The sequence below is a fragment of the Drosophila miranda genome, chromosome XR (genome assembly GCF_003369915.1).
Source record: "Drosophila miranda strain MSH22 chromosome XR, D.miranda_PacBio2.1, whole genome shotgun sequence".
Taxonomy (NCBI): domain Eukaryota; kingdom Metazoa; phylum Arthropoda; class Insecta; order Diptera; family Drosophilidae; genus Drosophila; species Drosophila miranda.
In genome coordinates, this window is record NC_046674.1 from 51,901,592 (window position 1) to 51,926,504 (window position 24,913).

Sequence of the window (24,913 nt, forward strand, 5' to 3'; positions counted from 1 at the left end):
TTGGAAGATTCCATGTGATTAGTATATTGGGTTCAATAAAGTTTATTTGAAAGTTTTGAAAAGTATTGGAATATGGACATTTAGTGGGAATTTGCATTAAAATTCCTTTTATACAATTGTCATTGGTTTTCAATCTAGTTTCTTTAACAAATACTTCTTCATTTTTTATGTAGTACTTGTCGTATGTCATATCTGTTAACATGTTATTTAATTCGTCTGGATACGGAACGATTTTATAGATTGGTACTTTTGTAATGTCTTTGGGAATGTTGGAAATTATTAGAATTTCGTTGGTATCGGATTTTAGCCATGTGGAGGTTTTTATATTTAGTATTTTCTCAGAATTTATTTGTTCCAGGTAGTCTTGTTTTAATAATTTTGGATTAGATATACCGAGCCTAGTTAATTGCATACCTAGTTCTATATCTTCAAAATATTCTGTGAAATGTTGTAGATTGAATATCAAAATTTTTATTTGTTGATTCCTGTCTTTTTCTTCATTTAGTTTGTTTATAACGTTTATTCCGCTATTAACTGCATCTATTACCAAATTTAGTTCATTCATTTGAATGCTATGGCTGGCTAAATTTTCCAAATCGACTTTATCTTCCTGATCTAGTGTTCCAAAGAGATATTTGTAGGCTGTTCCTACTATATTGATTAGGCCTCTTTTATTTCTTTTGGTTATTTTTAGCCCGTTCATTTCTCTTTGGATTTTATTTGGATTATGTCCTGGAATTTAGTGGCTTGCATTAATAAATTTTGGTATAGTTCTTCGGTTTTAGTTACATTAACAGTTAGATAATGGTATTCGTAATTGATAGGTATGTTAATCGATCCAGTTTTGAATATCATATATCAGTTTTGGGATTTTATAGGATTTATTTCTATGTTTTGGCCCTGTGCCATTACGATGGTAATTATGAGGAAGATGAGGATTTTAATTGTGTTGAAGTTCGCCGATTCCATTAACTTCCTCGGTTTCTCTGGAATTATTATATTTGCTTCTATTTGATTTCTTCTTTTTCTTGAATTTTGATTTATAATGAGTTATTTTCCTACCCCTATTCTTTTCTTCATAATGTTTTTCGTCTACCTGTCTAATTTCGCCCGTCCTTTTGAAAGGATTTGTTACCTTAGACTTAACTAGAGGTGATAGTTTATAGCGGGTATCTACTTCATACTCTATGCGGTTTTTATTTAATTGAGTGATTTTATTCACTTTATTTAGTTGGGTGTCATAATCAGGTGAGCCTGCATAAATGAATATATCAGCTGGTGTCCTATTTGTGGTATTATGTTTGGTTTTATGATTATAAGTATAAAGAATTAATTCAAACTTCGTGAATCTATCTTCTGGGTTATCCTCGCTAGATATTATTCTTAATTTTTCATTTACTGTTTTATGAAATCTTTCTACGTCAGATATTCCATTTTTGCTGGAAGTGATCTCAATTTTGACGTTTTGCGCATTCAGCCATGCTTGCAATGCTGTGCACATAAAAGCTGAATCTTTATCGGCTTTGATTTCAATTGGTTTGACCATCTCGTTAAAAACTTTCATGATGGCTCTTTTTGCTTCTAACCAGTCACGACTTTTTACTTCTACAAGAGTGGCAAACTTCGAGTATACGTCAATACATGATAGGAACTGTTGGTTACCAACCATATAGAAATCTATGACGTATTTCTCTCTGATGTTCAGTATTTCCGGTGTAGTTTCGAATGCCAACTTCGTATTTCTATGCTCTGTTTTGGCAATATTACAAGTAGGACATTCGTTTATGATGTTTTGGATTAGTTTTTGATAATCCGGGTAATAGTATTTTCCCCTAAACCAATTGACGGTTTTCTCTATCCCTGGATGGAGTAAGCCTTTATGATTCTTTAATATGGTTTCTTTAAATTCAGCGTAATTCTGAATATCTAGGAGTTTCGTGCTTGATTTAATAGCTTTGGTTATATTGTTAGAATTAATGATTTCTAAATAGGCTTTTTGGAATGGAGGAAAATCTATTTCGTTATGGAAATATAATGCGCTCTTTTTGGTGCATAGATATTCCTTTATTATATCCTTCGCTAAGGTGTTAGTCATTTCCTTATACGGGATCTTGATGATTAGCTTGTGAAAATAACGAATTGTTTCTACCTTATCTTCATTGCCTTTTATTAGCTCAATTTGCCGATTGTAATAGTTAATTGGTCTTTCCGTGATAGCAATGTGATTTAGATTGTCTTCCTGTGCGCTATGTACAGTTGCACCAACGCTATTGGAAGCTTCTCCAAGGAGATTTTCATTAATCTTTACCCTTGATAAGGCATCAGCTACATGATTTTCTTTGCCTGGTAGATATTTCATTTTAAAATCAAACTCATTCAGTTTTATTTTCCACCTTTGTAATTTCATATTTGGCTCCTTGAGGTTGTTCAACCAAATCAAGGGTTTATAATCGCTTTGTATCTCGAATGTTCTACCGAACAGGTATGAACGGAAATACTTGGTTGCCCATACAATCGCTAATAATTCCTTTTCGATGGCTGAATAGTTTATTTCATGTTAATTTAGGGTTCTGCTAGCGTAGCAGATCGGTTTGTGTTCTTGTGACAAAACCGCTCCCAATGCTATGTTACTAGCGTCCGTTGTTACCGTGAACATTTTGTCAAAGTCTGGGAACGCAAGGATAGGGTGAGGTGATGAGTACTTTTAGTCTCTCAAATGCCTCGACGTACTTTTCTTCCTTGGGGTCTATGACAGCTCCTTTCTTTAGTTTGAGTGTCATGGGTTTTGCTATGTTTGCAAAATTAGGAATGAATTTCCTGTAGAACCCGCACAGACCTAAGAATGACTTTATTTGTTTAGTCGTTTCTGGTATTGGAAATTTGACAATGGCAGAGATTTTGCCTGGATTTGGTACTATTCCTTCAGTAGTGACTACATGACCTAGGAATTCAGTTTCCTTTTTCATGAATTCACATTTATCCATTTGTAGCTTCAAGTTGGCGTCTCTCAACTTTTCAAATACTCTCCTTAGTGACAACAAGTGTTCTTCCAATGAAGTGGAAAATATAATGATGTCATCTAAGTATACAAAGCAATCTTTGAAGATTAACTCTTCTAGCAGATTGTTCATACATCTTTGGAAGGTAGCTGGGGCAGTGGTTAGCCCAAAGGGCATACGAGTGAACTCGTAATGTCCATGCTTAGTGGAGAACGCAGTTTTGGGGATTGAGCTAGGTTCCATGGGTATTTGATGGAAACCTTTTGCTAAATCGATTGTCGTAAAATACTGACATTTACCTAGTTTGTCTAGGATTTCATCCATTCGTGGAGTTGGTAATTTGTCCTTAACTGTTATTTCATTTAGACTTCTATAGTCTACTACCATTCGATATTTTTGGTTTCCTGAAGCATCTATCTTCTTCGGAATCATAGATATGGGCGAGCAGTAAGGAGAATTCGACTTTCGAATTATTCCCTGCCTGATCATATCTTTGATTTGCTGGTTTACCTCCTGATCATGTATCTGGGCATATTTGTATGGTCGTCTGTAGACCGGGTCTTCATGTTGAGTTTTGATCTCGTGCTTGATTGTACTTGTGAAAGTCAAATTGTCACCTTCTCTGTACTGCACATCCTTAAACTCATATAAGACCTTCTTTAACTCTTCCCTCTCTTCGTCGTTTAAGTGTTCCAATCTTAATTGATTACATTCCCTTAATTCACTGTCTAGAGCGGAAGCGAAGTATTGATCTCCTCTGGAGATGGGTCAAGGCACTTAGGTGCGATCTTCTCTTCTTTTGTAGAGGGATCAGTGCACTTCTGTGCGGTCTTGCCGGCTTCAATAGCTTCTCCACTCTGAATGATTGGGTACGACCTAGCTCCTAGTGTTACAGTGTCATTTCTGTAATCGATGACGGCTTTACTTGCCATCAAGTATTCTCTTCCTAATAAAATATCATAATTTTCGGAAAAGCTATGTATGTAGAACTTTTGTTCGGACGGACATGTTTTGTTCGCATTCCTCATTATACTCTTAGTTAAACGGACAGGTCCATTGATGGTATGGACCGTAAGGTTATCGTCTTTTATCTCGGAATCTGTATAATTTTCTTTCATGATGTTGATCGATGATCCCGAGTCAGCGATACACCTTAATATTCTTTTATTAATGGTAATGTTTATATAGGGTCCTCCTCGGTTTCTTCCGAGGCGGCTTGATGAAAATTTACGTCCATCTTCGTTTGGCCACTCTGGCTCTCCCTCCCTCTTTTAGTAGGTTGGTTGGGTCCACTCCCACTAGCTTGGTTTTGAGATATTTGCTGATTGAATGGATTCTGAGCCCTACCTTGATTCAAGGAATTTTTGAACTCATTGTATAATCCAGGATTTTGGGAATTTTGATTTTGATTTGTTCGATTAGTCTGACCTGTTCCAGATGAACTCTGAGTTTGATTGTGATAGTTAGTAGTATTATAATTTGGATAATAGTTTCCAACATTCTTTCGATTTGATTGAGACGATTTCGATTGATCTTTATTTGTACCTGAATCTGTTGTACTAGCTTCGTACAATCCTTCTTCTTGTGCTGCCTTCTTAAGATTAGACAATGTGGTAATATCTTTTCTTGCTAAGGTCATGAACATTCTGTCAGGAAGTTTTCGAGTAATGACATCTTTAATTGTGTTGTTCAAAGCGTTTTTATAAATGACATTATTTTCTGGTATGTTTTCTAAGTTTAGCTTATTGTTTATTAATAATGCTTTTATCTCTAATTCTTCTATAAACTTACGAAGACTGCCGTTGAATCTGGTGGTGTATAGTTGTCGTAAGAGTTCTTCATATGGTGTGTGATTTTTGAACTCGTTGATCAGCGCCGTCTTCAGTTCGAGCCACGTGTTGGGTTGTATCATTTGCGATATGCGTTGTGCCTCTCCTGACAGTTGGATCTCGGTCGCTCCAAATAGGATCCTTTGTTGGCGAAGATCTTCAGTTGGATATAATCCGCATACATATTCGATTCGTTTGATAAATGAGCTTAGCTGTCCAGATGAACCGTCATAGGCAGGTATTTGTCTGATCGACAGCAGTGCCTGGTTCAAGTGGATTTCGCTCAATGATAGTGGTGGTAACGCCATGTTGTTGGTGTTGATTGGGTTTTGTTTTGTTTTCAGTAGTTTTTAACTTTATTTTGGTTCACTTGTAAGTTTTTTGATTTTGTATTTAGTGTTTCACTGTTCTTGGTGGATCACTATCTCCGCTTACTTCAGTTCACTTAATTTTAGTTTTGCAAATCGTATGTGCTCGTAACACATAGGTTCTTTGGCGGATTTCACAATTTTATTAACGATTCCGGGATTACGTGATCACAGTAATTAGAAATTACACAAGCTGACCATTACCGAAATATAGGAGTTAATTTTAAACGAAATCCTACCGACTGCGCCAGTTAAATATCCGCAACTCGAAATTTAGTTTTTAAAAAAGATTTTATTTTTGGTACTTAATTTCTTTATGTCACAAGATTGGTTGAATTCCCCGACTTAACTTTACGTCTGCTTGTCTCAAACGGAACTGATCTCTCTGCTGCTGGCTAGTTTCCATGAGCCCTTCTCTTGGAACTCCCGACTCTGGCTTCGGGCGTTGCTTTCCTCGGCTGCATCTTCTTGTCGGTGGCGTACGTACCTGGATCGATATTTGGGGATGCGTCGGCTTTGATGAAAGGCATCCACTGCTGGCGATCGGTGTTGCATTACATGACGGAGCTAGGAATGTGATACTCCTTGGTTTTATGTCTAGCTTTGATTGGTCCTCATGAGTGGCGTGATTCTAAAGAATCGATTTCTCGAGAGTGGCGTGATTCTAATGTTGATGAAACAATGTGGTCCATTGTTTATATTATGGGGGGCCCTAGCTTGGAGTATGGGAAGAAACAGTTATTGATTCTTGAGTGGGGTCCTGTTACTTGTGTGGATGGGGTGGATGAATTGTACATAAACATAATGTGTATGGGATGTGGGGAATTATGGATATGTCACTATATATATTCTTGATCAGCATCAATAGCCGAGTCGATTTTTTAAGATACAAGAAAACCAAAAACGCAGAATCGTAGGGAATGACCATATCTCCTAGACTTTTAGATCTGGATCAGATCGGATTATTATTATAGCAGTGGCTTCACAAACCCAGCTACGCGCTTACACATTCTCTCTCTCTCACACACACACTCTTCGTAGTACAATGTGTGCGCTCTCTGGCGCCATTCTGACTGGAATCGGGTATAAGTGTAGAGACGCAGACGTAGCAGCGACTCGTAAAATTTCCCCTTGTTTTGATTTAATATACATCCTAATACTATCAAATGTGAACATTTTTAAGTCTGTATCTACATCTTTAGAAGTTATGCCAAAAAAAATCGACTTTGGAACCATTGTGCATTGTTTGCAGTTTGAACAATTTTGCCTAAGACTTTTATATGCCATGAAATGCCATATGAAAATCGAATATCGTTTGACGGAGTTTTGCTTATATGGAGAATAGTTAAGTTGCTTTGCTTTAGGTATTTAGCTTTTATAGACCTTATCTCTTCGTGGGCTAGCTTAAGACTTATCTAGTAGCGTTATTTGTGCTACGTGTGGTTAGCGTGTTCGGTCAGCGGTGCAGTTCGTTTGTTCTCTTTCGTAGGGAGGAGACGTTTTTTTGTTACAGCCGGTGTTCCTTCAAAATAAACATTCATTTTAACTCCATAATTAGCCTACAATCATAAAATATGTACTTAACCGCCATCACAGATACCAGGCTTGTGCTGCCAAAACCACTGGTGGGGGTCCCACCAAAGCGCTTGCCGCTCAAGTTTGTCTCAAGTTCAGACCCCAAGACATCATGATTTAACTGATTTTATACAAAGCAAAATACTAGAGGCCAATGCAGTAATCTCAGCACTCTCTTCCTGGAGAGTTTTACATTTTCATCGCAGGTTACTGTGTTCACCTTGACCTGGTTAAAGCCGGACATCTTTAGTTCCGAAGTATTGACAGGCCGGAACAGAACGTTTAGAAATGCAGTGGACTCAAATTTCACGTCGGAACGTTTCACTGTCCAGATTCAACAAAAAGTGGAGTTTCTGGTTAAAACTGATTCTTCCCGCCTTTTCTATCTTCCCTACATAAGATCCACCGTCTTCGAATATATCAATATACAAGCAGCACCTGTCTGTTTCTTTCTCGCTGTCAGATGAAGATCATATGATAGTTTTTAGAGACTTCAACATTCCAGTTACAGTTTGGTTTTCATTAAACGAGTACAAAAACGTTTTCTCATGTCGCGACATGACTTTATTGACGGCTTGGTTGACCAGTCCCTATTTCAAGTTAACCATATGAAAAATTCCTTGGGTCGTCGGATCCGGCCATAGTGTTGTTAATCCGGTCCCTCCCGATCAATATACGTGAAGACGCCTACCATCCTACTTTCGAAGTGTCGTTTGATATAGGACCACCTGTATTCGATCGGTCGGGTAGGCTTTCTGAATGTATCCGCTGTTTTCGTAAATTTTGCGAGACTTAATAACTTTCTTAGGGATTTTGATTGCTCTGCTCTTTAATTTTGCATTGATGTATGAATGGCACAAACGTTTTCTACAATGTACTTAACACATTTTTATACCCGTTACTCAAAATGAGTATAGGGGTGTATTAGATTTGTGGTGAAATGTGTGTAATGCACACCGCATAATGTATCTATATCAGGCTATATTGGCTGCACATTCTCCGATGCGATGTATTCGGCTCCCGAATCTGTATCGCCAGCAACTGTCGTTGCCTGTCGTTGGGATGGCAAACGAAATCAGCTGCTGCAAACATTGAGTGGTCGGAGTCAGTTTTTCGGCAACGAGGCTTGAGTGACTGTTGGCATTTGCAGATCGCGCAGAGTGAGCCTTTTGCGCCTCGGAGACTCATTCAGCAGTTTCAAACCGCTAAACTAAGCCTCCATGGATAGGAGCCGATCGTATTGGTTTTCAAAACTAACGGTCAGCTCCTTAAAACCACTCGGTGTCTGCCTCATAAAAGTTGCCATATCTTTCTCCATCGCCCGGCATGCCTTGCAACTGAAATGCAACCCATTACGTTTGGCTATAGCATCACGCACGAGGCCAGAAAATCCAGCGCATTTTGCGTGCACAACGCTGTCGCAGAGCCAGCAGGGGACATTCGGATGATCGTGGGTGATCTGCTTCTCGCAAGTTTTATTGGCGCAGACCACAGCGAATTCCATTTAAATTATTTAATATATCTATTTAAACATTTTAATTGGTATCAGACCAATGTGCCAGAGAAACGCTCAAAGCGGAATTAGTAAAAAAGAGAAAGAGGAGATCGATTATAGCGTGAGCTACTAAGCAGAGAGCGCTATTGCTCAGAAAGTTTAAAGAGCGAGAGATAAAGAACAGTTGTTTGGGTTTGGATAATAGGGAGAGAGTGATAGCTAAAGCAAAGGCTACGGGATAAGAGCGGGCTATTTACGAGCTGGTTCAAGGAAAACTCAGCAGTGAAAAAAGCACAGTTTCATATAAGAATTAAACGTCGGTAACTGAAGAAAAAAAGAATATTGTTTTAATTGCGGTTCGCCGGATCATACAAGAATTTCGTGTACAGCTGATGCGAAATACTTTAGTTGCATCGAGAGTGGACGTATCTGCCGTAATTGTCCAAAGAGCGCTGGAAGAATGAATATAATCATGGGTTGTTTAGGACAGTCCTCGTAAATGGTATCGAAGTTCAGTGCCTAGTTGACACGGGATCAGATGTAACCTTGGTTAAAGAAGGCGTGTTTGAAAAGTTGAACGATGTGGAAATGCTGTGCAACAAATTTGCGGGGCCTAGGAAACCAGAACACGAAGCCGATTGGATTATGGCCGATGCGATCTCTTTTCTAGGCCTGGAACAGCAGAAAATGTCGGAAGATGAGTATAACATGGTTTACAATGTGATCGAAATTTCGGTAATTTGTGGCTCCAACCCAATATCAGAAGAACATCGAGTAGCTATTGGAAAGCAGTTACAAGTCAATCGAAGGTCCTATAATATGTCCAATTTAGGCTAAGATCATTCCAGATGGGGTAATAAAACCTTTTTGCCAGTCGTCAAGCCGTTTGTCTGAGTGACTCGATCAGGGTATTGTGCGAAAATCAACTTCTCACGTAGCGGCCAGAATTGTAATAGTCAGAAAGAAAGATCAACCGTTGAGAGTCTGCGTTGACTATCGGAAACTAAAAAGCATGGTGTTGAAAGATCGTTTTCCCGTTCCAATGATAGACAATGTCCAGGAGAAACTAATAACAGCTAAGTTTTTCAGTTTCATGGATTTCGAAAATGGGTTTTTTCATGTACCCGTGGAAAAGGATAGAAAAGCTTATACTGAGTTCGTTACTCGTGAAGGATTTTTCGAAATCAACAAGGCGCCATTCGAATTTACAAACTCTTCAGCAGCTTTACATATGCGAACGACGTCAAGGAATGTATGATCAAAATAAAGAAATTTCGAGAGAAAGCAGCTTCGTATGGAGTGAAGATTAAATGGAAAAAATGTAGTTTCTTGCAGCGGCGTATTATGTTTTTGTGTCACATTATCGAAAATGGACAAATCTGGCCGGGAGAAGAAGTGCTCAGCAGTAAATAACTTCACAACGCCGAAAAACGTCAAGGCCGTCAAGGTGTTTCTGGGTCTAACAGGATTTTGTCGCAAATTTGTGCCACAATATGCGCAGGTGGCACGTCCACTTACAAATCTCTCTAGAAAAGACGTAACTTTTAAGAAGAAGAACGGAACAGAGGAAGAACGGTCGATCCTGGAGTTGAAATCCTTTCTGGTAACCGATCCTGCTTTGCTAATCTACATAAGGGATGCCCCAACCGAGCTACACACTGACGTATCCAAAGATGGCCACGGAGCAGTTCTGTTGCAGATGTTTGAGGGAAAGCTTCACCCGGTTTAATTCTGGAGCAAAAAGACGAAATGAGCATATCTTGCACTTAAAAAAGTTTAGATATTATCTGCTGGGAATAAGGTTTAAGCTGGTCACAGACTGCATTGCGTTGAAACAGACGACGAGTAAGCTGGACATACCAAGGGAAGTGGCGCAGTGCAGGACAGCTGCATTTACAGGACTTCGAAATGGAACATCGAGCGGCGGAAAAAAAATAAAGCAAGTGCACTCTCTAAGCCGTTATGCCCAAGTCTACGTCGTTACATCCGAGCAATCATCACGGTTAAAGAAAGCGCAGCAGAGCGACGACGGTATCAAAGCTATTGTTGGAGTTCTAAAAAACTATGTGCCTATGAGAGCAGAGAGCGGTCGTCGCAGAGAGCCGTCAAGCGTTCGAAAGAGGACTCTGATTGCTCAGTTGTCAGCCGCCGTCTTAATAAGTCGTCTCAGCAGTTGTCCGTCGCTAAGGTCGCTGAAAAACCACCCAAGAACTATTATAAAACTTACAGTAAATATCAATAAACGTTATATTAATTGACACATATATATATTCTTGATCAGCATCAATAGCCGAGTCGATTTTTTAAGATACAAGAAAACCAAAAACGCAGAATCGTAGGGAATGACCATATCTCCTAGACTTCTAGATCTGGATCAGATCGGATTATTATTATAGCAGTGGCTTCACAAACCCAGCTACGCGCTTACTCATTCTCTCTCTCTCACACACACACTCTTCGTAGTACAATGTGTGCGCTCTCTGGCGCCATTCTGACTGGAATCGGGTATAAGTGTAGAGACGCAGACGTAGCAGCGACTCGTAAAATTTCCCCTTGTTTTGATTTAATATACATCCTAATACTATCAAATGTGAACATTTTTAAGTCTGTATCTACATCTTTAGAAGTTATGCCAAAAAAAATCGACTTTGGAACCATTGTGCATTGTTTGCAGTTTGAACAATTTTGCCTAAGACTTTTATATGCCATGAAATGCCATATGAAAATCGAATATCGTTTGACGGAGTTTTGCTTATATGGAGAATAGTTAAGTTGCTTTGCTTTAGGTATTTAGCTTTTATAGACCTTATCTCTTCGTGGGCTAGCTTAAGACTTATCTAGTAGCGTTATTTGTGCTACGTGTGGTTAGCGTGTTCGGTCAGCGGTGCAGTTCGTTTGTTCTCTTTCGTAGGGAGGAGACGTTTTTTTGTTACAGCCGGTGTTCCTTCAAAATAAACATTCATTTTAACTCCATAATTAGCCTACAATCATAAAATATGTACTTAACCGCCATCACAGATACCAGGCTTGTGCTGCCAAAACCACTGGTGGGGGTCCCACCAAAGCGCTTGCCGCTCAAGTTTGTCTCAAGTTCAGACCCCAAGACATCATGATATAACTGATTTTATAAAAAGCAAAATACTAGAGGCCAATGCAGTAATCTCAGCACTCTCTTCCTGGAGAGTTTTACATTTTCATCGCAGGTTACTGTGTTCACCTTGACCTGGTTAAAGCCGGACATCTTTAGTTCCGAAGTATTGACAGGCCGGAACAGAACTTTTAGAAATGCAGTGGACTCAAATTTCACGTCGGAACGTTTCCCTGTCCATATTCAACAAAAAGTGGAGTTCCTGTTTAAAACTGATTCTTCCCGCCTTTTCTATCTTCCCTACATAAGATCCACCGTCCTCGAATATATCAATATACAAGCAGCACCTGTCTGTTTCTTTCTCGCTGTCAGATGAAGATCATATGATAGTTTTTAGAGACTTCAACATTCCAGTTACAGTTTGGTTTTCATTAAACGAGTACAAAAACGTTTTCTCATGTCGCGACATGACTTTATTGACGGCTTGGTTGACCAGTCCCTATTTCAAGTTAACCATATGAAAAATTCCTTGGGTCGTCGGAACCGGCCATAGTGTTGTTAATCCGGTCCCTCCCGATCAATATACGTGAAGACGCCATTGACGTTATGAATGGCACAAACGTTTTCTACAATGTACTTAACACATTTTTATACCCGTTACTCAAAATGAGTATAGGGGTATATTAGATTTGTGGATCTATATCAGCATCAATAGCCGAGTCGATTGAGCCATGTCTGTCTGTCCGTCCCTATGAGCGCCTAGTGCTCAGAGACTAAAAGAGCTATAGCAACGAAATGTTGTATCCAGACTTCTGTGATATGTCACTGTTACAAGTGCACTTCAAAACTTCGGCGTGCCGCTTTCCGCCCCACAAAAGACGAAAACCTGTGGCATCCATCGTAGAAAATGATTATTGCTTCTAGACGGCAGATAATTATGAATATAATTATTATAGCGAGAATGAAGAAAACAATTTCATTCTTTCTCGCTCTGTCTCTCTCTAACACGCACGTCTGTTGGTCGGCTTTTCCTATCGCTAAAAGTGAGCGCCTGGATAAATTTGGTATCCACACTCCTGTGATATCGAACCTGCAAAAGTGTGTTTCAAAATTTCGCACCACTAGCGACACTTCAAAAGTAGGATGATAGGCGTCTTCGGGTATAGTGAGCGGAAGGGTTCGGGTTAACAACACTATGGTCGGATCCGATACAAAGCAATCCACCCAAGGAATTTTTCACTTGGTTGACTTGAGACAGGGACAGGTCAAGCAAGCCGTCAACAAGGTCACGTCGTGACATGGGCACTAGCCGATTAGACTCTTGTACCGAACACCAAACAGTTCCCGGCAAGTTAAAGAAATCAAGAACTGTCACATTATCTTTATATGGAATATGGATGGAGTATACGAGCAAGTAATGAATAAAGCGAAAGCGGGAAGTAATTAGGTATACGGATTGCAATATTAAACAATAGAACATAACTAGCTCTTGAGATAGCTCTCTTCATATTTTTCCCGTCTTCGTTGTGTCTTTGTGTCATGAAGAGTTCAAGAATAATTGATAGAGATGCGTGGCCTGCTTCTCCAACCATAATCACCACTTCGAGTAGATGTAGTATTATGTTACAATGAGACGGAGTGCACGGAAATATATAAATATAAGTTATATATAGATATATATATAAATATATATATAAGTTATAACAATAACAGGATTACATACATATATACCAATGTAGTACCTTATATCATAACGTCGCATATTTCTTTTAAATGTATATGGTTTTATTTTCAGGGTTTAAGTGATCCAGATAACTATCACGAATTCTGCCGCTTGCTAGCTCGCCTGAAATCAAATTATCAATTAGGCGAGCTTATTGCTGTTCCTTGTTATCCAGAAGCTATCCAATTGATAGCGAAATTTACTGTGCAATCTTTGCATGTAGGTGTTTCAAAGTTATGTTTGTTTTAAGAATACATCAGATATATTTCCTTTCTGTAGTTGTGGCTTTTTGCACCAAACAGTGTGCACTACTTACTTACTCTTTGGCAACGTATGGTAGCTTCTGTACCATATGTAAAGTCCCCGGATCCACATTTACTTGGTACATATACACCAGAAGTGATTAAAGCTTACATCGAGTCGCGCCTAGATGCTGTTCCTTTAATTGTAAGGGATAATTTAGAGGATCCACTGGATGATCTGTGTATGGTCCAGCAACAACTTGAGCAACTATCAGTTATTGAGCGGTGCGAGTATAATAAGACTTGCAGTCTTCTTGTGCAGCATTTTGATCAAAAGGCACGTGAGTATGAAAATCTTGTACAGACGCCCAACGCTAATCCTATAGATATCACTGTGCATGAGCTACAGCTAACTTGGTTAGTGTACATTATCGGGTCGGCCATTGTTGGTCGCCTTTCTGTTACGACTAGCGACGAGCACGATACTATGGATGGAGAACTTGTCATAAGGGTGCTTCAACTAATGAGTTTGACAGATGCACGTTTGCCTCAGGCTGGATGCGAAAAGCTTGAGCTGGCCATGCTAAGCTTTTTGGATCAAGTTCGCAAAATGCATAGCAGCGAGCAAGCACAAAAAGCGAATGTATATAAAAGACTGACTGAAGTCTTTGGACTTAGCGATGAGCAAATGCTATTAAGCTTCATAAATCGTAAAATGTATGTATATTAATTACTTGTTTTTCATGGGCTAAACATTTCTGTAATTTTCAGTATAACCAATTTAAAGTTTTGGGGGCGCTCTGAACAGATTATTACTAAAACTCTGATGTTACTTTCGGATCTTTCTGTGCACTTTAATTCAGTGCGTAAGCTTGCACGCTTAGACGAAGTGCAATTTATGCTGACACACCATACAAGCGAACATTTCCCTTTCCTAGGAACAAACTCTTCCCTAAGTGAAATGCGATGTCGCACTATGTTTTACACATCTCTAGGCCGTTTGTTAATGTTTGATTTGGGAGAAGATGAAGAACGATTCTATAATTTTTTGACGCCTTTGACAAGTCAGTTTAAATATGCAAATTTAATTATCACACATTCAAATTTTTCCCACTCTGTTTTTATATAGATCAATTTGAAAACCTTGGAACTGTGCTGATGGATGCCAATAGCTTTCCTAATGACGAAGCGAAGAAAGCAGTTATTGGTTTAGCACGGGACCTTCGAGGATTAGCCCTGCCCCTAAATGCTCGTATTCAATATACTATGCTTTTTGAATGGCTGTTCGTATGCATATTATTTATTAGTATTGCAATTGACTAATATTATTGATTACAGTTACTATACAGACTATTTGCCCATATTGTTACGTGCAGTGGATTTATGGGCTCATGATCCCGCAGTTACCACACCCGTTTTAAAACTTTTCGCTGAGCTGGTACATTGTCGAACACAACGATTGGCTGGAAATGTATCCAGTCCTATGGGTATACTGCTGTTCCGAGAGGCTTCAAAACTTATTTGTATTTACGGAAACCGTATTTTACAATTGGAGGTTCCACGTGATCGACTTTACCCAATGAAACTAAAAGGAATAGCAATATGTTTTTTAATTTTAAAAAATTCACTTGGTGGAAACTATGTTAACTGTGGTGTATTCAAATTGTATGGAGATGATACACTGGACAGCGTTCTTAATATTGTTGCTAAGTTAATACTCTCTATACAACAAAATGATTTACTTGTAAGTTAACTTACATACGGAACAATGAAGTACATTAGTTCTTATATTGGTTTCTTTTATTCCATTTATAGGAATATCCAAAACTGTCTTCTGCATATTACAATTTATTAAATTGCCTATCTCAAGACCATGTTACATACCTAGCCGCTTTGGAGCCATGTGCATTTGTATACATATTGGAAAGCCTTACCAAGGGCCTTGCAGCGTTAGGTGCGCACTAAAAATATAAATGCATCCTAGCAATATTTAATATTTTTAATATTGAAATTTCAGATTCCGCCATTTACATAAGCTGCTGCACAATTTTAGATAGTATCGTTTCGTACATATTTAAACAACTTCAGCTTAAAGGTAAAAATAAAATGATTTAAATCATAATAAGTTTCTAAACATATTTTTTTATTATACCTCAGTTTCCACATTCCCAAACAAAAAGCTTCGAAGTTTGACGCAGGAAAACGAAAAATTTCTTAAGGTATGTATCCCGAATAACTTTACATAATTCAAATTGTCGAAAATGATTGCAACGTTGCTCGACTGATTTTTCCTGATGTCGCAGGCAGAAGAGAACGTTTCAGATTCCATAATTGTATATTGTTACGTTTATACAGTTCGTATTTTCCGAGTTGAGAATATGAGAACAACAGAGAGAGTTTTTATTATACAGAGAGACTTTTTTTTCTGGGGATCTTACGTGTTGTTCCAAACAACTCCAAGCCAAGACTGGATATTTCTAGTATAACCCGGCATGACAACAATAGTCAGCCTACTTAATATCCATTGGTTACAATATTAAGATAATTTATCCCATAAAGTTTTCATATAAATATTAATAGGCATTAACATGAATTGATTAAAGTTTATTATTACTATTATTATTTTTATCATTATTATTATTATTAAAAGGCCATACAGACTTTATTATTATTATTACAAGGCCATAAGAACTTTATATTATTATTTTTGTTACAAGGACATACGGCCTCCATATAGACCATACATTGATATTTTGTACCGGCCAGTAGGATAGAAAATTCCTATTTGATTCGGATTTCAATGAAGTTAAGCACTTTGGTCGGTCTTGCTTCTCAAATTTTGTGTGTGGACTGTTGCTCCACATAAAGATTGAGATCTTTAATGTCCTGCTCCATTTGAAGTCTACCAGCTTCAATTTCTTGAAGTCATATATCAGAATACAGTACCACATGCTCTGTGAGATACCTAGATCTAGATCTATAGTGGCGAGCACATGTGGATACATGTTTATCACTTTTTAGTTTAAACGCCTGTAAAATCTTTAAAAATTAATCAATCCTTGTGATTTTTTATACCCGATACTCAAAATGAGTATTGGGGTATATTAGATTTGTGGTAAAAGTGGATGTGTGTAACGTCCAAAAGGAATCGTTTCCGACCCCATAAAGTATATATATTCTTGATCAGCATCAATAGCCGAGTCGATTGAGCCATGTCTGTCTGTCCGTCTGTCCGTCCGTCCGTCTGTCCGTCTGTCCGTCCCCTTCAGCGCCTAGTGCTCAAAAACTATAAGAGCGAGAGCAACGATGTTTTGGATCCAGACTTCTGTGATATGTCACTGCTACAAAAATATTTCAAAACTTTGCCCCGCCCACTTCCGCCCCCACAAAGGGCGAAAATCTGTGGCATCCACAATTTCGACGATACAAGAAAACTAAAAACGCAGAATCGTAGAAGATGACTATATCTTCTAGAGTGCAAAATCTGAAGCAGATCGTATAATTATTATAGCCAGAATCAAGAAAACAATTTCATTTTTTCTCGCCCTGTCTCTCTCTAACACACACGTAGCATAGCCGGCTTTGCTTAGAGTAAAACAATAGCGCCTAGATCTCAGAGACTATAAAAGCTAGAGCAACCAAATTTGGTATCCACACTCCTAATATATCGGACCGAGACGAGTTTGTTTCAAAATTTCGCCACACCCCCTTCCGCCCCGCAAAGGATGAAAATCTGGGGATATTCACAAATCTCAGAGACTATTAAGGCTAGAGTAACCAAATTTGGTATCCGCACTCCTGTTAGATCTCACTATAAAACGTATATCTCAAAATTTTGCCCCACCCCCTTCCGCCCCCACAAAGGACGAAAATCTGTTGCATCCACAATATTGAGGATACGAGAAAACTAAAAACGCAGAATCATAGATAATGATCATATATATCAGATTGCTGAATCTGGATCAGATCAGATCATTTTTATAGCCAAAAGGAACAAATCAATTTGCACTGGCTACGCAGCACCCGACGTCACGCTCAGACTGATTTTCTGTCTCTCTCGCACGCACTCTTTGTCGTGTCGTTCAAATTAGCGGCGTCTGCCGGAGTGGCTCTCTCTCCTACTGACTTAGTATCGGGTATAACTGTAGAGTTGCGGTGTCCGCTGCAACTCACAACGTTCCCCCTCGTTTTATTTTGTTTTCTAAATCATAATTTTTCCTGACTGTTGACTGTTGTATAAGTTGCTCCAAAAGTAATAGCAAACGAGGGGGAACGTTGTGAGTTGCTGCGGACACAGCAACTCTACAGTTATACCCGATACTAAGTCAGTATGGCTCTCCTCCGGCAGACGCCGCTAATATTAAACGACACGACAAGAGAGACAGAGAGACAGAAAATCAGTCTGAGCGTGACGTCGCGCGCTGCGTAGCCAGTTCAAATTGATTTGTTCCTTTTGGCTATAAAAATGATCTGATCTGATCCAGATTCAGCAATCTGATAGATATGGTCATTATCTATGATTCTGCGTTTTTAGTTTTCTCGAATGTGCAATATTGTGGATGCAACAGATTTTCGTCCTTTGTGGGGGCGGAAGGGGGTGGGGCGAAATTTTGAGATATACGTTTTATAGTGAGATCTAACAGGAGTGCGGATACCAAATTTGGTTACTCTAGCCTTAATAGTCTCTGAGATTTGTGAATATCCCCAGATTTTCATCCTTTGCGGGGGCGGAAGGGGGTGTGGCGAAATTTTGAAACAAACTCGTCTCGGTCCGATATATTAGGAGTGTGGATACCAAATTTGGTTGCTCTAGCTTTTGTAGTCTCTGAGATCTAGGCGCTAATGTTTTACTCTAAGCAAAGCCGCCTATGCTACGTGTGTGTAAGAGAGAGACAGGGCGAGAAAAAATGAAATTGTTTTCTTGATGCCGGCTATAATAATGATACGATCCAATTCAGATTCCGCAGTCTTAAAGATATGGTCATTCTCTACAATTCTACGTTTTTGGTTTTCTCATATCTTTAATATTGTGGATGCCACAGATTTTCGTCCTTTGTGGGGGCGGAAGTGGGCGGGGCGAAGTTTTGAAATATTTTTGTAGCAGTGACATATCACAGAAGTCTGGATCCAAAACATCGTTGCTCTAGCTCTTATAGTCTTTGAGCACTAGGCGCTGAAGGGGACGGACAGACGGACAGACGGACGGACGGACAGACAGACAGGGCTCAATCGACTCGGCTATTGATGCTGATCAAGAATATATATACTTTATGGGGTCGGAAACGATTCCTTCTGGACGTTACACACATCCACTTTTACCACAAATCTAATATACCCCAATACTCATTTTGAGTATCGGGTATAACAACAAATTGTATTCTTATTATTATTTTATAAATAAAATTGAAAACGAAAATTGTTGTTGCCCTGGCCAATTTTTTCCGAGCCAAATTGGAGGTTGGGTTAAAATAAAATTATTTATAAAGAAAGCAAAAGTTAAATTACCCTGACATAGGTGTCAAGTTTATGTTAGTGCATCAATATGTCATTTGTTGGAAGCTGACGAGCTTTTTCGGCATTTCTGATTCCAAAATTTACAAGCTAAAAATTGCGCCGTTTTTAAGGTTACAATTTGGCGTTTATTGTTTGATATTGTTTGTGTGTTTTTTGTTCGAGGCCGTGGGCGTTTTGGGCGACAAGGAGTACTGCAGACCGACTACCTAGAATAGGAACGACCGACTAGAGAGAAGGAAGGGTCGAAGCAGTGGCTTATAACGAGTAATAACTTTACATATAAAACAAAAAAAGTGGCTGTGACTAAGAAAATATAAAAACTTAAAAAAAAAAATTGTTTGTGTGTGCTTAACAAAAAGAAAACCGCAACAAAAAATGTAAAGGCAGCTTTAATTCTTTGTTGCCCATTGTAGTTTATGGACCATTTCATCGAGACAAGACACATTTGTCTATACAATTTGACAAAATGGGTTCCTAAATATGAAGATAATATTCTTTCTTCATTATTCCATGGATTTTAACCATTTGGTTCACCACATCCTAGATTACTTTCTAGCAAGACGGTAGCCCGACGCACAAGGCATAATTCGTGAAAAATCGTCCCAATAACTCGAGTTTTCACTTAATCCAGTGGCCTGCTCAATAGCCTAGATCTAAGTCCCATTGAAAATCGATTGGCTCTGTTTAAAAAACATTAGAAAAGTACAGGTCTGCACCAAAGGGATTGGGTAAGTCTTTGGGAGCGCGTGAAGTCGGAGTTGCGCATTATACCTTGCAAGCACCTACTAAATTAAGTCGAGAGTATTTCAAAACTTATTCGGAATATGATAAAAGCTAAGGCCCTTTGAAACAAATATTTTTAAAAAATTATTAAAGTAAAAAAATTGTAAACGTGCAAAAGTGTATACATGCACTTTTTTGAACAAATTCAAATCTCTTAAGGAAAAGGATCTATTTGAATTGAAATTATTGTCTTTTTTCATTCTCACTAAATTAAAGAATCTATGAAAACAAAAATCACAAGGATTAATCAATTTTTAAAGATTTAACAGGCGTTTAAAGTGAAAAGTGATAAACATATATCCACATGTGATCGCCACTGTATAATATATATCATATGACAACATTGCAATAGCCAATTCCGCACAGCATCCATTTTTAAAACAACCGTTTTTGGACGTCCCTCACCCATAGTTAAGCTACGTTGATTGACCTATGGACTTAAAAGGCAGGCCACGTATGTATTAGTGGTAAATCATTGTAAAATTTAACATTTGTTGCTGTTACTTACACACCCGATATATTCGTGGAAAATAAGTTCTGACAACCGACCTCATCCGCCTTATATCTTTATATGTTTATGAAAATAGTTTTTGTGAATCTTCTGTGTCACAATATAGGGTGACATTCCGCTACCCTTTAATATTTATGATTATATAAGTGCAATTTCAGTGTCGAGAACCAAGCTTTTTTCGATATGACATAATTAAACTATACAAAAAAAATTGAAGCGATTCGAAGCAATGTTATTCAATTAATTAGCTAGAACAAAATTGAAAAATTTAGCATCGAAGGTTGCCGATAAGTTCAGATAGTGCCATAGAAACCTTAAATATTTTGATAAAAACAATATATTTAAATATATTGCACAACATTAGCACAAAACGATGGGGAACATTGTGAATTGCTGCTACGGCTACTTTACATTTAGACCCGATACTCAGTCAGTATGGCTCCTCTCCGCCAAAGGGCGCACGAAGAGAGAGAGATAGAGAATGAGTAAGCGCGTGGCTAGGTTTGCGTAGCAACTGCAAATTGATTTGTTTTTCCTTCTATAAAAATGATCCGATCTGATCCAGACAGTCCAGGCAGTCTAAAAAATTATTCTCCACGATGATGATTTTTTGGTTTCTTTATCTTATCGTATCTTTACAATTTTGGATGCAACAGATTTTTGTTCTTTGTGTGGGCGGAAGGGAAAAATTTTGAAATAACAGTAACAGTGAGATCGAACAGAAGTGTGGATACCAAATTTGGTTGCTCTAGCTCTAATAGTCTCTGAGATCTGTGGATGCCACAGAGGGGGGGCGGAAGGGGGTTGGGGCGACATTTTGCAATAAACGTATAACAGTGAGACTTAACAGAAGGCTTATAGTCTCTGAGATCTAAGCGCTCATCTGGAGCGACAGGCAAAGCCGACCAAGAAACGTGTGTGTTAGGGAGAGACAGAGCGAGAGTGAATTAAATTGGTTTCTTCACTCTGGCTATAATAATGATAATAAAAATAATCAATGGTTCAGATTCTGCAGACTATAAGATATAGTCAAGGGGGAAGAGGGCGGGCGATATTTTGAAATACACTTGTAACAGTGAGATATCATTGGAGTCTGGATTCAAAACAACGTTGCTTTAGCTTTTATAGTCTCTGAGAACTAGGCGCTCATAGGGACAGACAGACAGACATGGCTCAATCGACTCTTTTTTTCCCCACACATCTAATATATCCGGTATATCGGTATATCCCCCATCGACCAGAAGCCAAGGGAAACTTGTGGCCAGCGCGGGATCCCCTATCGGCTGACTTGGAAAAGCAAGAGGCATGGAGGTAGGAAGCCCCTTTGCAAAAAGCGCAGCGATGGCAAGATCGCCCCCTCAGCCAAAAGCCACGCCACAGCCAGCTGCTGTGCCGGCTGAATCGATAAGCTGCCCTACCACGGCACCAAAGTCCCTAGCGGACGCGGTAAGCCATATAGGGCTAATCTTGAAGGATCTCTCGACCCTGTTCCCGGCCAGACGCACATTAACTAACGGATAAGAGACAGCTTAACACAGCTAGTAAACCTGCAGGAGATGGTAGCCGACTTCACCAGCCAAGATAATGGCAAGGTCCCCGAGCGCAAAGAGTCAGACACGCAGACTTCGCCAATAGCCGCAAGTGGGAACGGCAGAGTGCTCGGAACACTGGAGAGGAGTCAAGCGATACCAAAATTCGTTCGTTCTCTTTCGTAGATCAGACGCGTTTTTGTTTTGCGCTCCGCATATTTTCCCTTTGTTTTACATAAACAACCGGTGTTTTCTTAAATAAACATTAAATACCTTCCTAATTCACCTACTATCTGGATATCTATTCGCGAGTGCATGCCTTTTAATTTGTGTTTAATTATTATTTATTGAACTTAAAATTTTTCGGCTTGTTGTGTTTGTGTTGTGGCCGTGAGTGAATTACATTGCATTACAGCTCTCGTCTCTCGTCTTGTTGTTTTATCACTCTCTCGCTATTACCTCAACTTCAATAACTGTTCTTTCTCGCTCACTCTTCAAACTTTCTGAGCAATAGCGGTCTCTACTCAGTACCGCTCGCTATAACCGCTCTCCACTCTGCTCTCATCTTTTACCAATTTCGCTTTGAGCGTTGTCTGGCACATTGGTCTGATACCAATTTGTTATGGAAATTTTATTTTTTTCATCAATTTTCGTGAGTAAATAAATAAATCATAAAAATGGAATACGCTGTGGTCTGCGCCAAAAAAACTTGCGAGAAGCAGATCACCCACGATCATCCGAATGTCCCCTGCTGGCTCTGCGACAGCGTAGTGCACGCAAAATTCGCTGGATTTTCTGGCCTCGTGAGTGATGCTATAGCCAAACGTAATGGGTTGCATTACAGTTGCGAGGCATGCCGTGCGGTGGAGAAAGACATGGTGGCTTTCATGAGGCAGACGCGGAGTGGCTTTAAGGAGCTGACCGTTGGTTTTAAAAACCAATACGATCGGCTCCTAGCCATGGAATCTCAATTAGGCAGTCTGCAACTGCTGAATGAGTCTCCGAGGCGTAAAAAGGTCACTCCGCGGGATCTGCAAGTGCCAACCGTCACTCAGCCGTGTGCCGCCGAAAAACTGACTCCGACCACGCCAAGTGTGCAGCAGTTGATCTCGTTTGCCACTCCAAGGGCAACGACAGCTGCTGGCGATGCAGATTCGGTAGCCGAATTCATCGCCTCGGAGAATGTGCAGCCAAGTACGTCTGCAGCGTCCGTGTCCGTGGTGTCCGCAAAGTTCGCTTGTTGTCCCGTCTATCCCGATCCCATCAGTAAATAGACGTTCCGGACCTCCGGATATGGCCACCACAGGTACTAGGCCTGGTGGGAAACGAAACCAAAACGACAAGTTTTTGTTTCACGGCTGGCCCCTGACCTCACATCTAATGATGTAATTGCTTTTATTCAAAGCAAACCAAAAGTCGTGGGATTAAAGGTGGAGAAATTCAACTTCTCTTATGCCAGGGAGATAGCCTCGTTTAAGATAAGCATCTCCCCAACTCAATTTGACACCATTTGCTCCGCCAAATTTTGGCCAGAGCATTTGGTGGTGAAGGAGTTTAAGGCTAAGAAGAAGAATAGGCGCCCCATATCCCTTACAAATCTTTCCAGTGTGCCACCCTCAACCTCAACTTCCTCTTCCTCAACTTCCCGTCTTGCTTCCACCTTTCCAAAAAACTAACTTCTCTTTTAGTAACGTATCAGAATGTTAGAGGCTTACGTAGTAAGGTTAGGTTAGGTTAAGGCGGTAGCCGGGAGGGGGGGGGATAAGAGCCTCCCGCCCCCAAGCTCACTTGGACCTATAAAAGGTCCGTTGTGTTGCCGCATGGGCATGTGCCCCTTCGCGTTGCCCGAACCGTGAGAGCATACTACTGCAGGTTAAGGGCAGTCCCATCCGGTGGCTTGGATGTATTTGGACAAGGTCCCTGGTTTGATTACGGACAGGTCCGAAATGTCCGTGAGGAAAGCGGCCCCGAGAATTCGAAGACGACGATTTCCAAGGGCTGGGCAGTGGCAGAAGAAGTGGGGGACCGATTCCTCCTCCTCCTCGTCGCGACAACTCCTGCAGAAGTCGTTATGAGGGATTGACAGTCTAGAGGCGTGAGTGCCGATCTGCCAGTGTCCCGTAATGGCTCTAGTAACTGCAGAGCACTGTGCTCTGCTGAGTTTATACAGCTCTGCTGAGCGCTTCTTCGATCGATATGGCCATATCAATCTTGAGACTTTACAGGAAACGGTTTGCTGCCATCTCCTATTGGCATTTACGTAGTAAGCTCAGCATTCTTTTCCGGGATACTGTTGCGTTTGCTTCCCACGTTATCGTGTTTACTGAAACCTGGTTAAAGCCGGACATTCTTAGTTCCGAGGTTTTGGCAGGTCGGTACACAACTTTTAGAAAGGACCGACTGTCTCGACGTGCAGGAGAGGTTCTGATTGCAGTGGACTCTATTTTCACGTCGGAACACTTCACAGTCCAGGTTCAACCGGAACTGGAATTCCTGTGTAAAACTGATTCTTCCCGCTTTCACTATATTTATTGCTTGCTCGTATATTCCACCTTCTTCGGATATGTCTATTTATGAGCAGCATTTGTCCGCTTTAACTGCTGTTTCTTCCTCGCTATCAGATAAAGATCATATGATAGTTCTTGGTGACTTCAACTTGCCAGGAACTGTTTGGTCTTCGGTAAACGAGTCTAGTTACCTAGTCCTCATGTCACGACATGACTTTGTTGATGGCTTGCTTGACCTGTCCCTGTCTCAAGTCAACCATGTGAAAAATTCCTTGGGTCGATTGCTTGATCTGTGCTTTGTATCGGATCCGACCATAGTGTTGTTAACCCGAGCCCTTCCGCTCACTATACCTGAAGACGCCTACCACCCTACTTTCGAGGTGTCGCTAGATATAGGACCAACTGTATTGGATCGGTCGAGAAGGCCACCTGAACGTGTCCGTTGCTTTCGTAAAGCCGAGTTTACGAAGCTTAATAATCTAATTAGGGATTTGATTGGTCCGCTTTGTACTTGTGCACTGATGTCATAAAAGGCACAAACATTTTTTACAATGCTCTTGGCACATTTTTTGATTCTTGTGTCCCACTTTCTTGTCCGATTAGATCTGGAAAACCCTCTTGGTTTACCAAAGAGTTATCCAGCCTAAAAAACTTAAAATCAAGACTTTATAAAAAATTTCAGGAAGTTGGTTCTCCTACTTCTCACTCTCGCTATGTACTAGCTCGGTCAAAATTTTCAGTTCTTAATGC

The 24,913-nt window shown here is 39.8% G+C and overlaps 1 protein-coding gene and 1 long non-coding RNA gene across 3 annotated transcripts in view; one reads left to right on the forward strand and one right to left on the reverse strand.

The window, feature by feature from the left end:
• Positions 1–24,913, forward strand: part of LOC117186181 (ran-binding protein 16) — a 423,463-nt gene that overhangs the window by 161,348 nt on the left and 237,202 nt on the right. For both annotated transcript variants that reach the window (XM_033386441.1, XM_033386442.1), the window contains exons 6-13: positions 13,150–13,296; positions 13,357–14,036; positions 14,091–14,383; positions 14,449–14,602; positions 14,658–15,063; positions 15,135–15,273; positions 15,337–15,414; positions 15,477–15,538. In XM_033386441.1, coding sequence (XP_033242332.1) covers positions 13,150–13,296; positions 13,357–14,036; positions 14,091–14,383; positions 14,449–14,602; positions 14,658–15,063; positions 15,135–15,273; positions 15,337–15,414; positions 15,477–15,538 — 1,959 coding nt within the window. The remainder of the gene's footprint in view (positions 1–13,149; positions 13,297–13,356; positions 14,037–14,090; positions 14,384–14,448; positions 14,603–14,657; positions 15,064–15,134; positions 15,274–15,336; positions 15,415–15,476; positions 15,539–24,913) is intronic.
• LOC117186185 lies at positions 15,297–15,834 on the reverse strand. The gene is made up of 3 exons (XR_004471305.1): positions 15,758–15,834; positions 15,472–15,610; positions 15,297–15,407 (listed from the first exon to the last, which is right to left on the reverse strand). It is a non-coding gene; the product is annotated as an uncharacterized LOC117186185 (long non-coding RNA).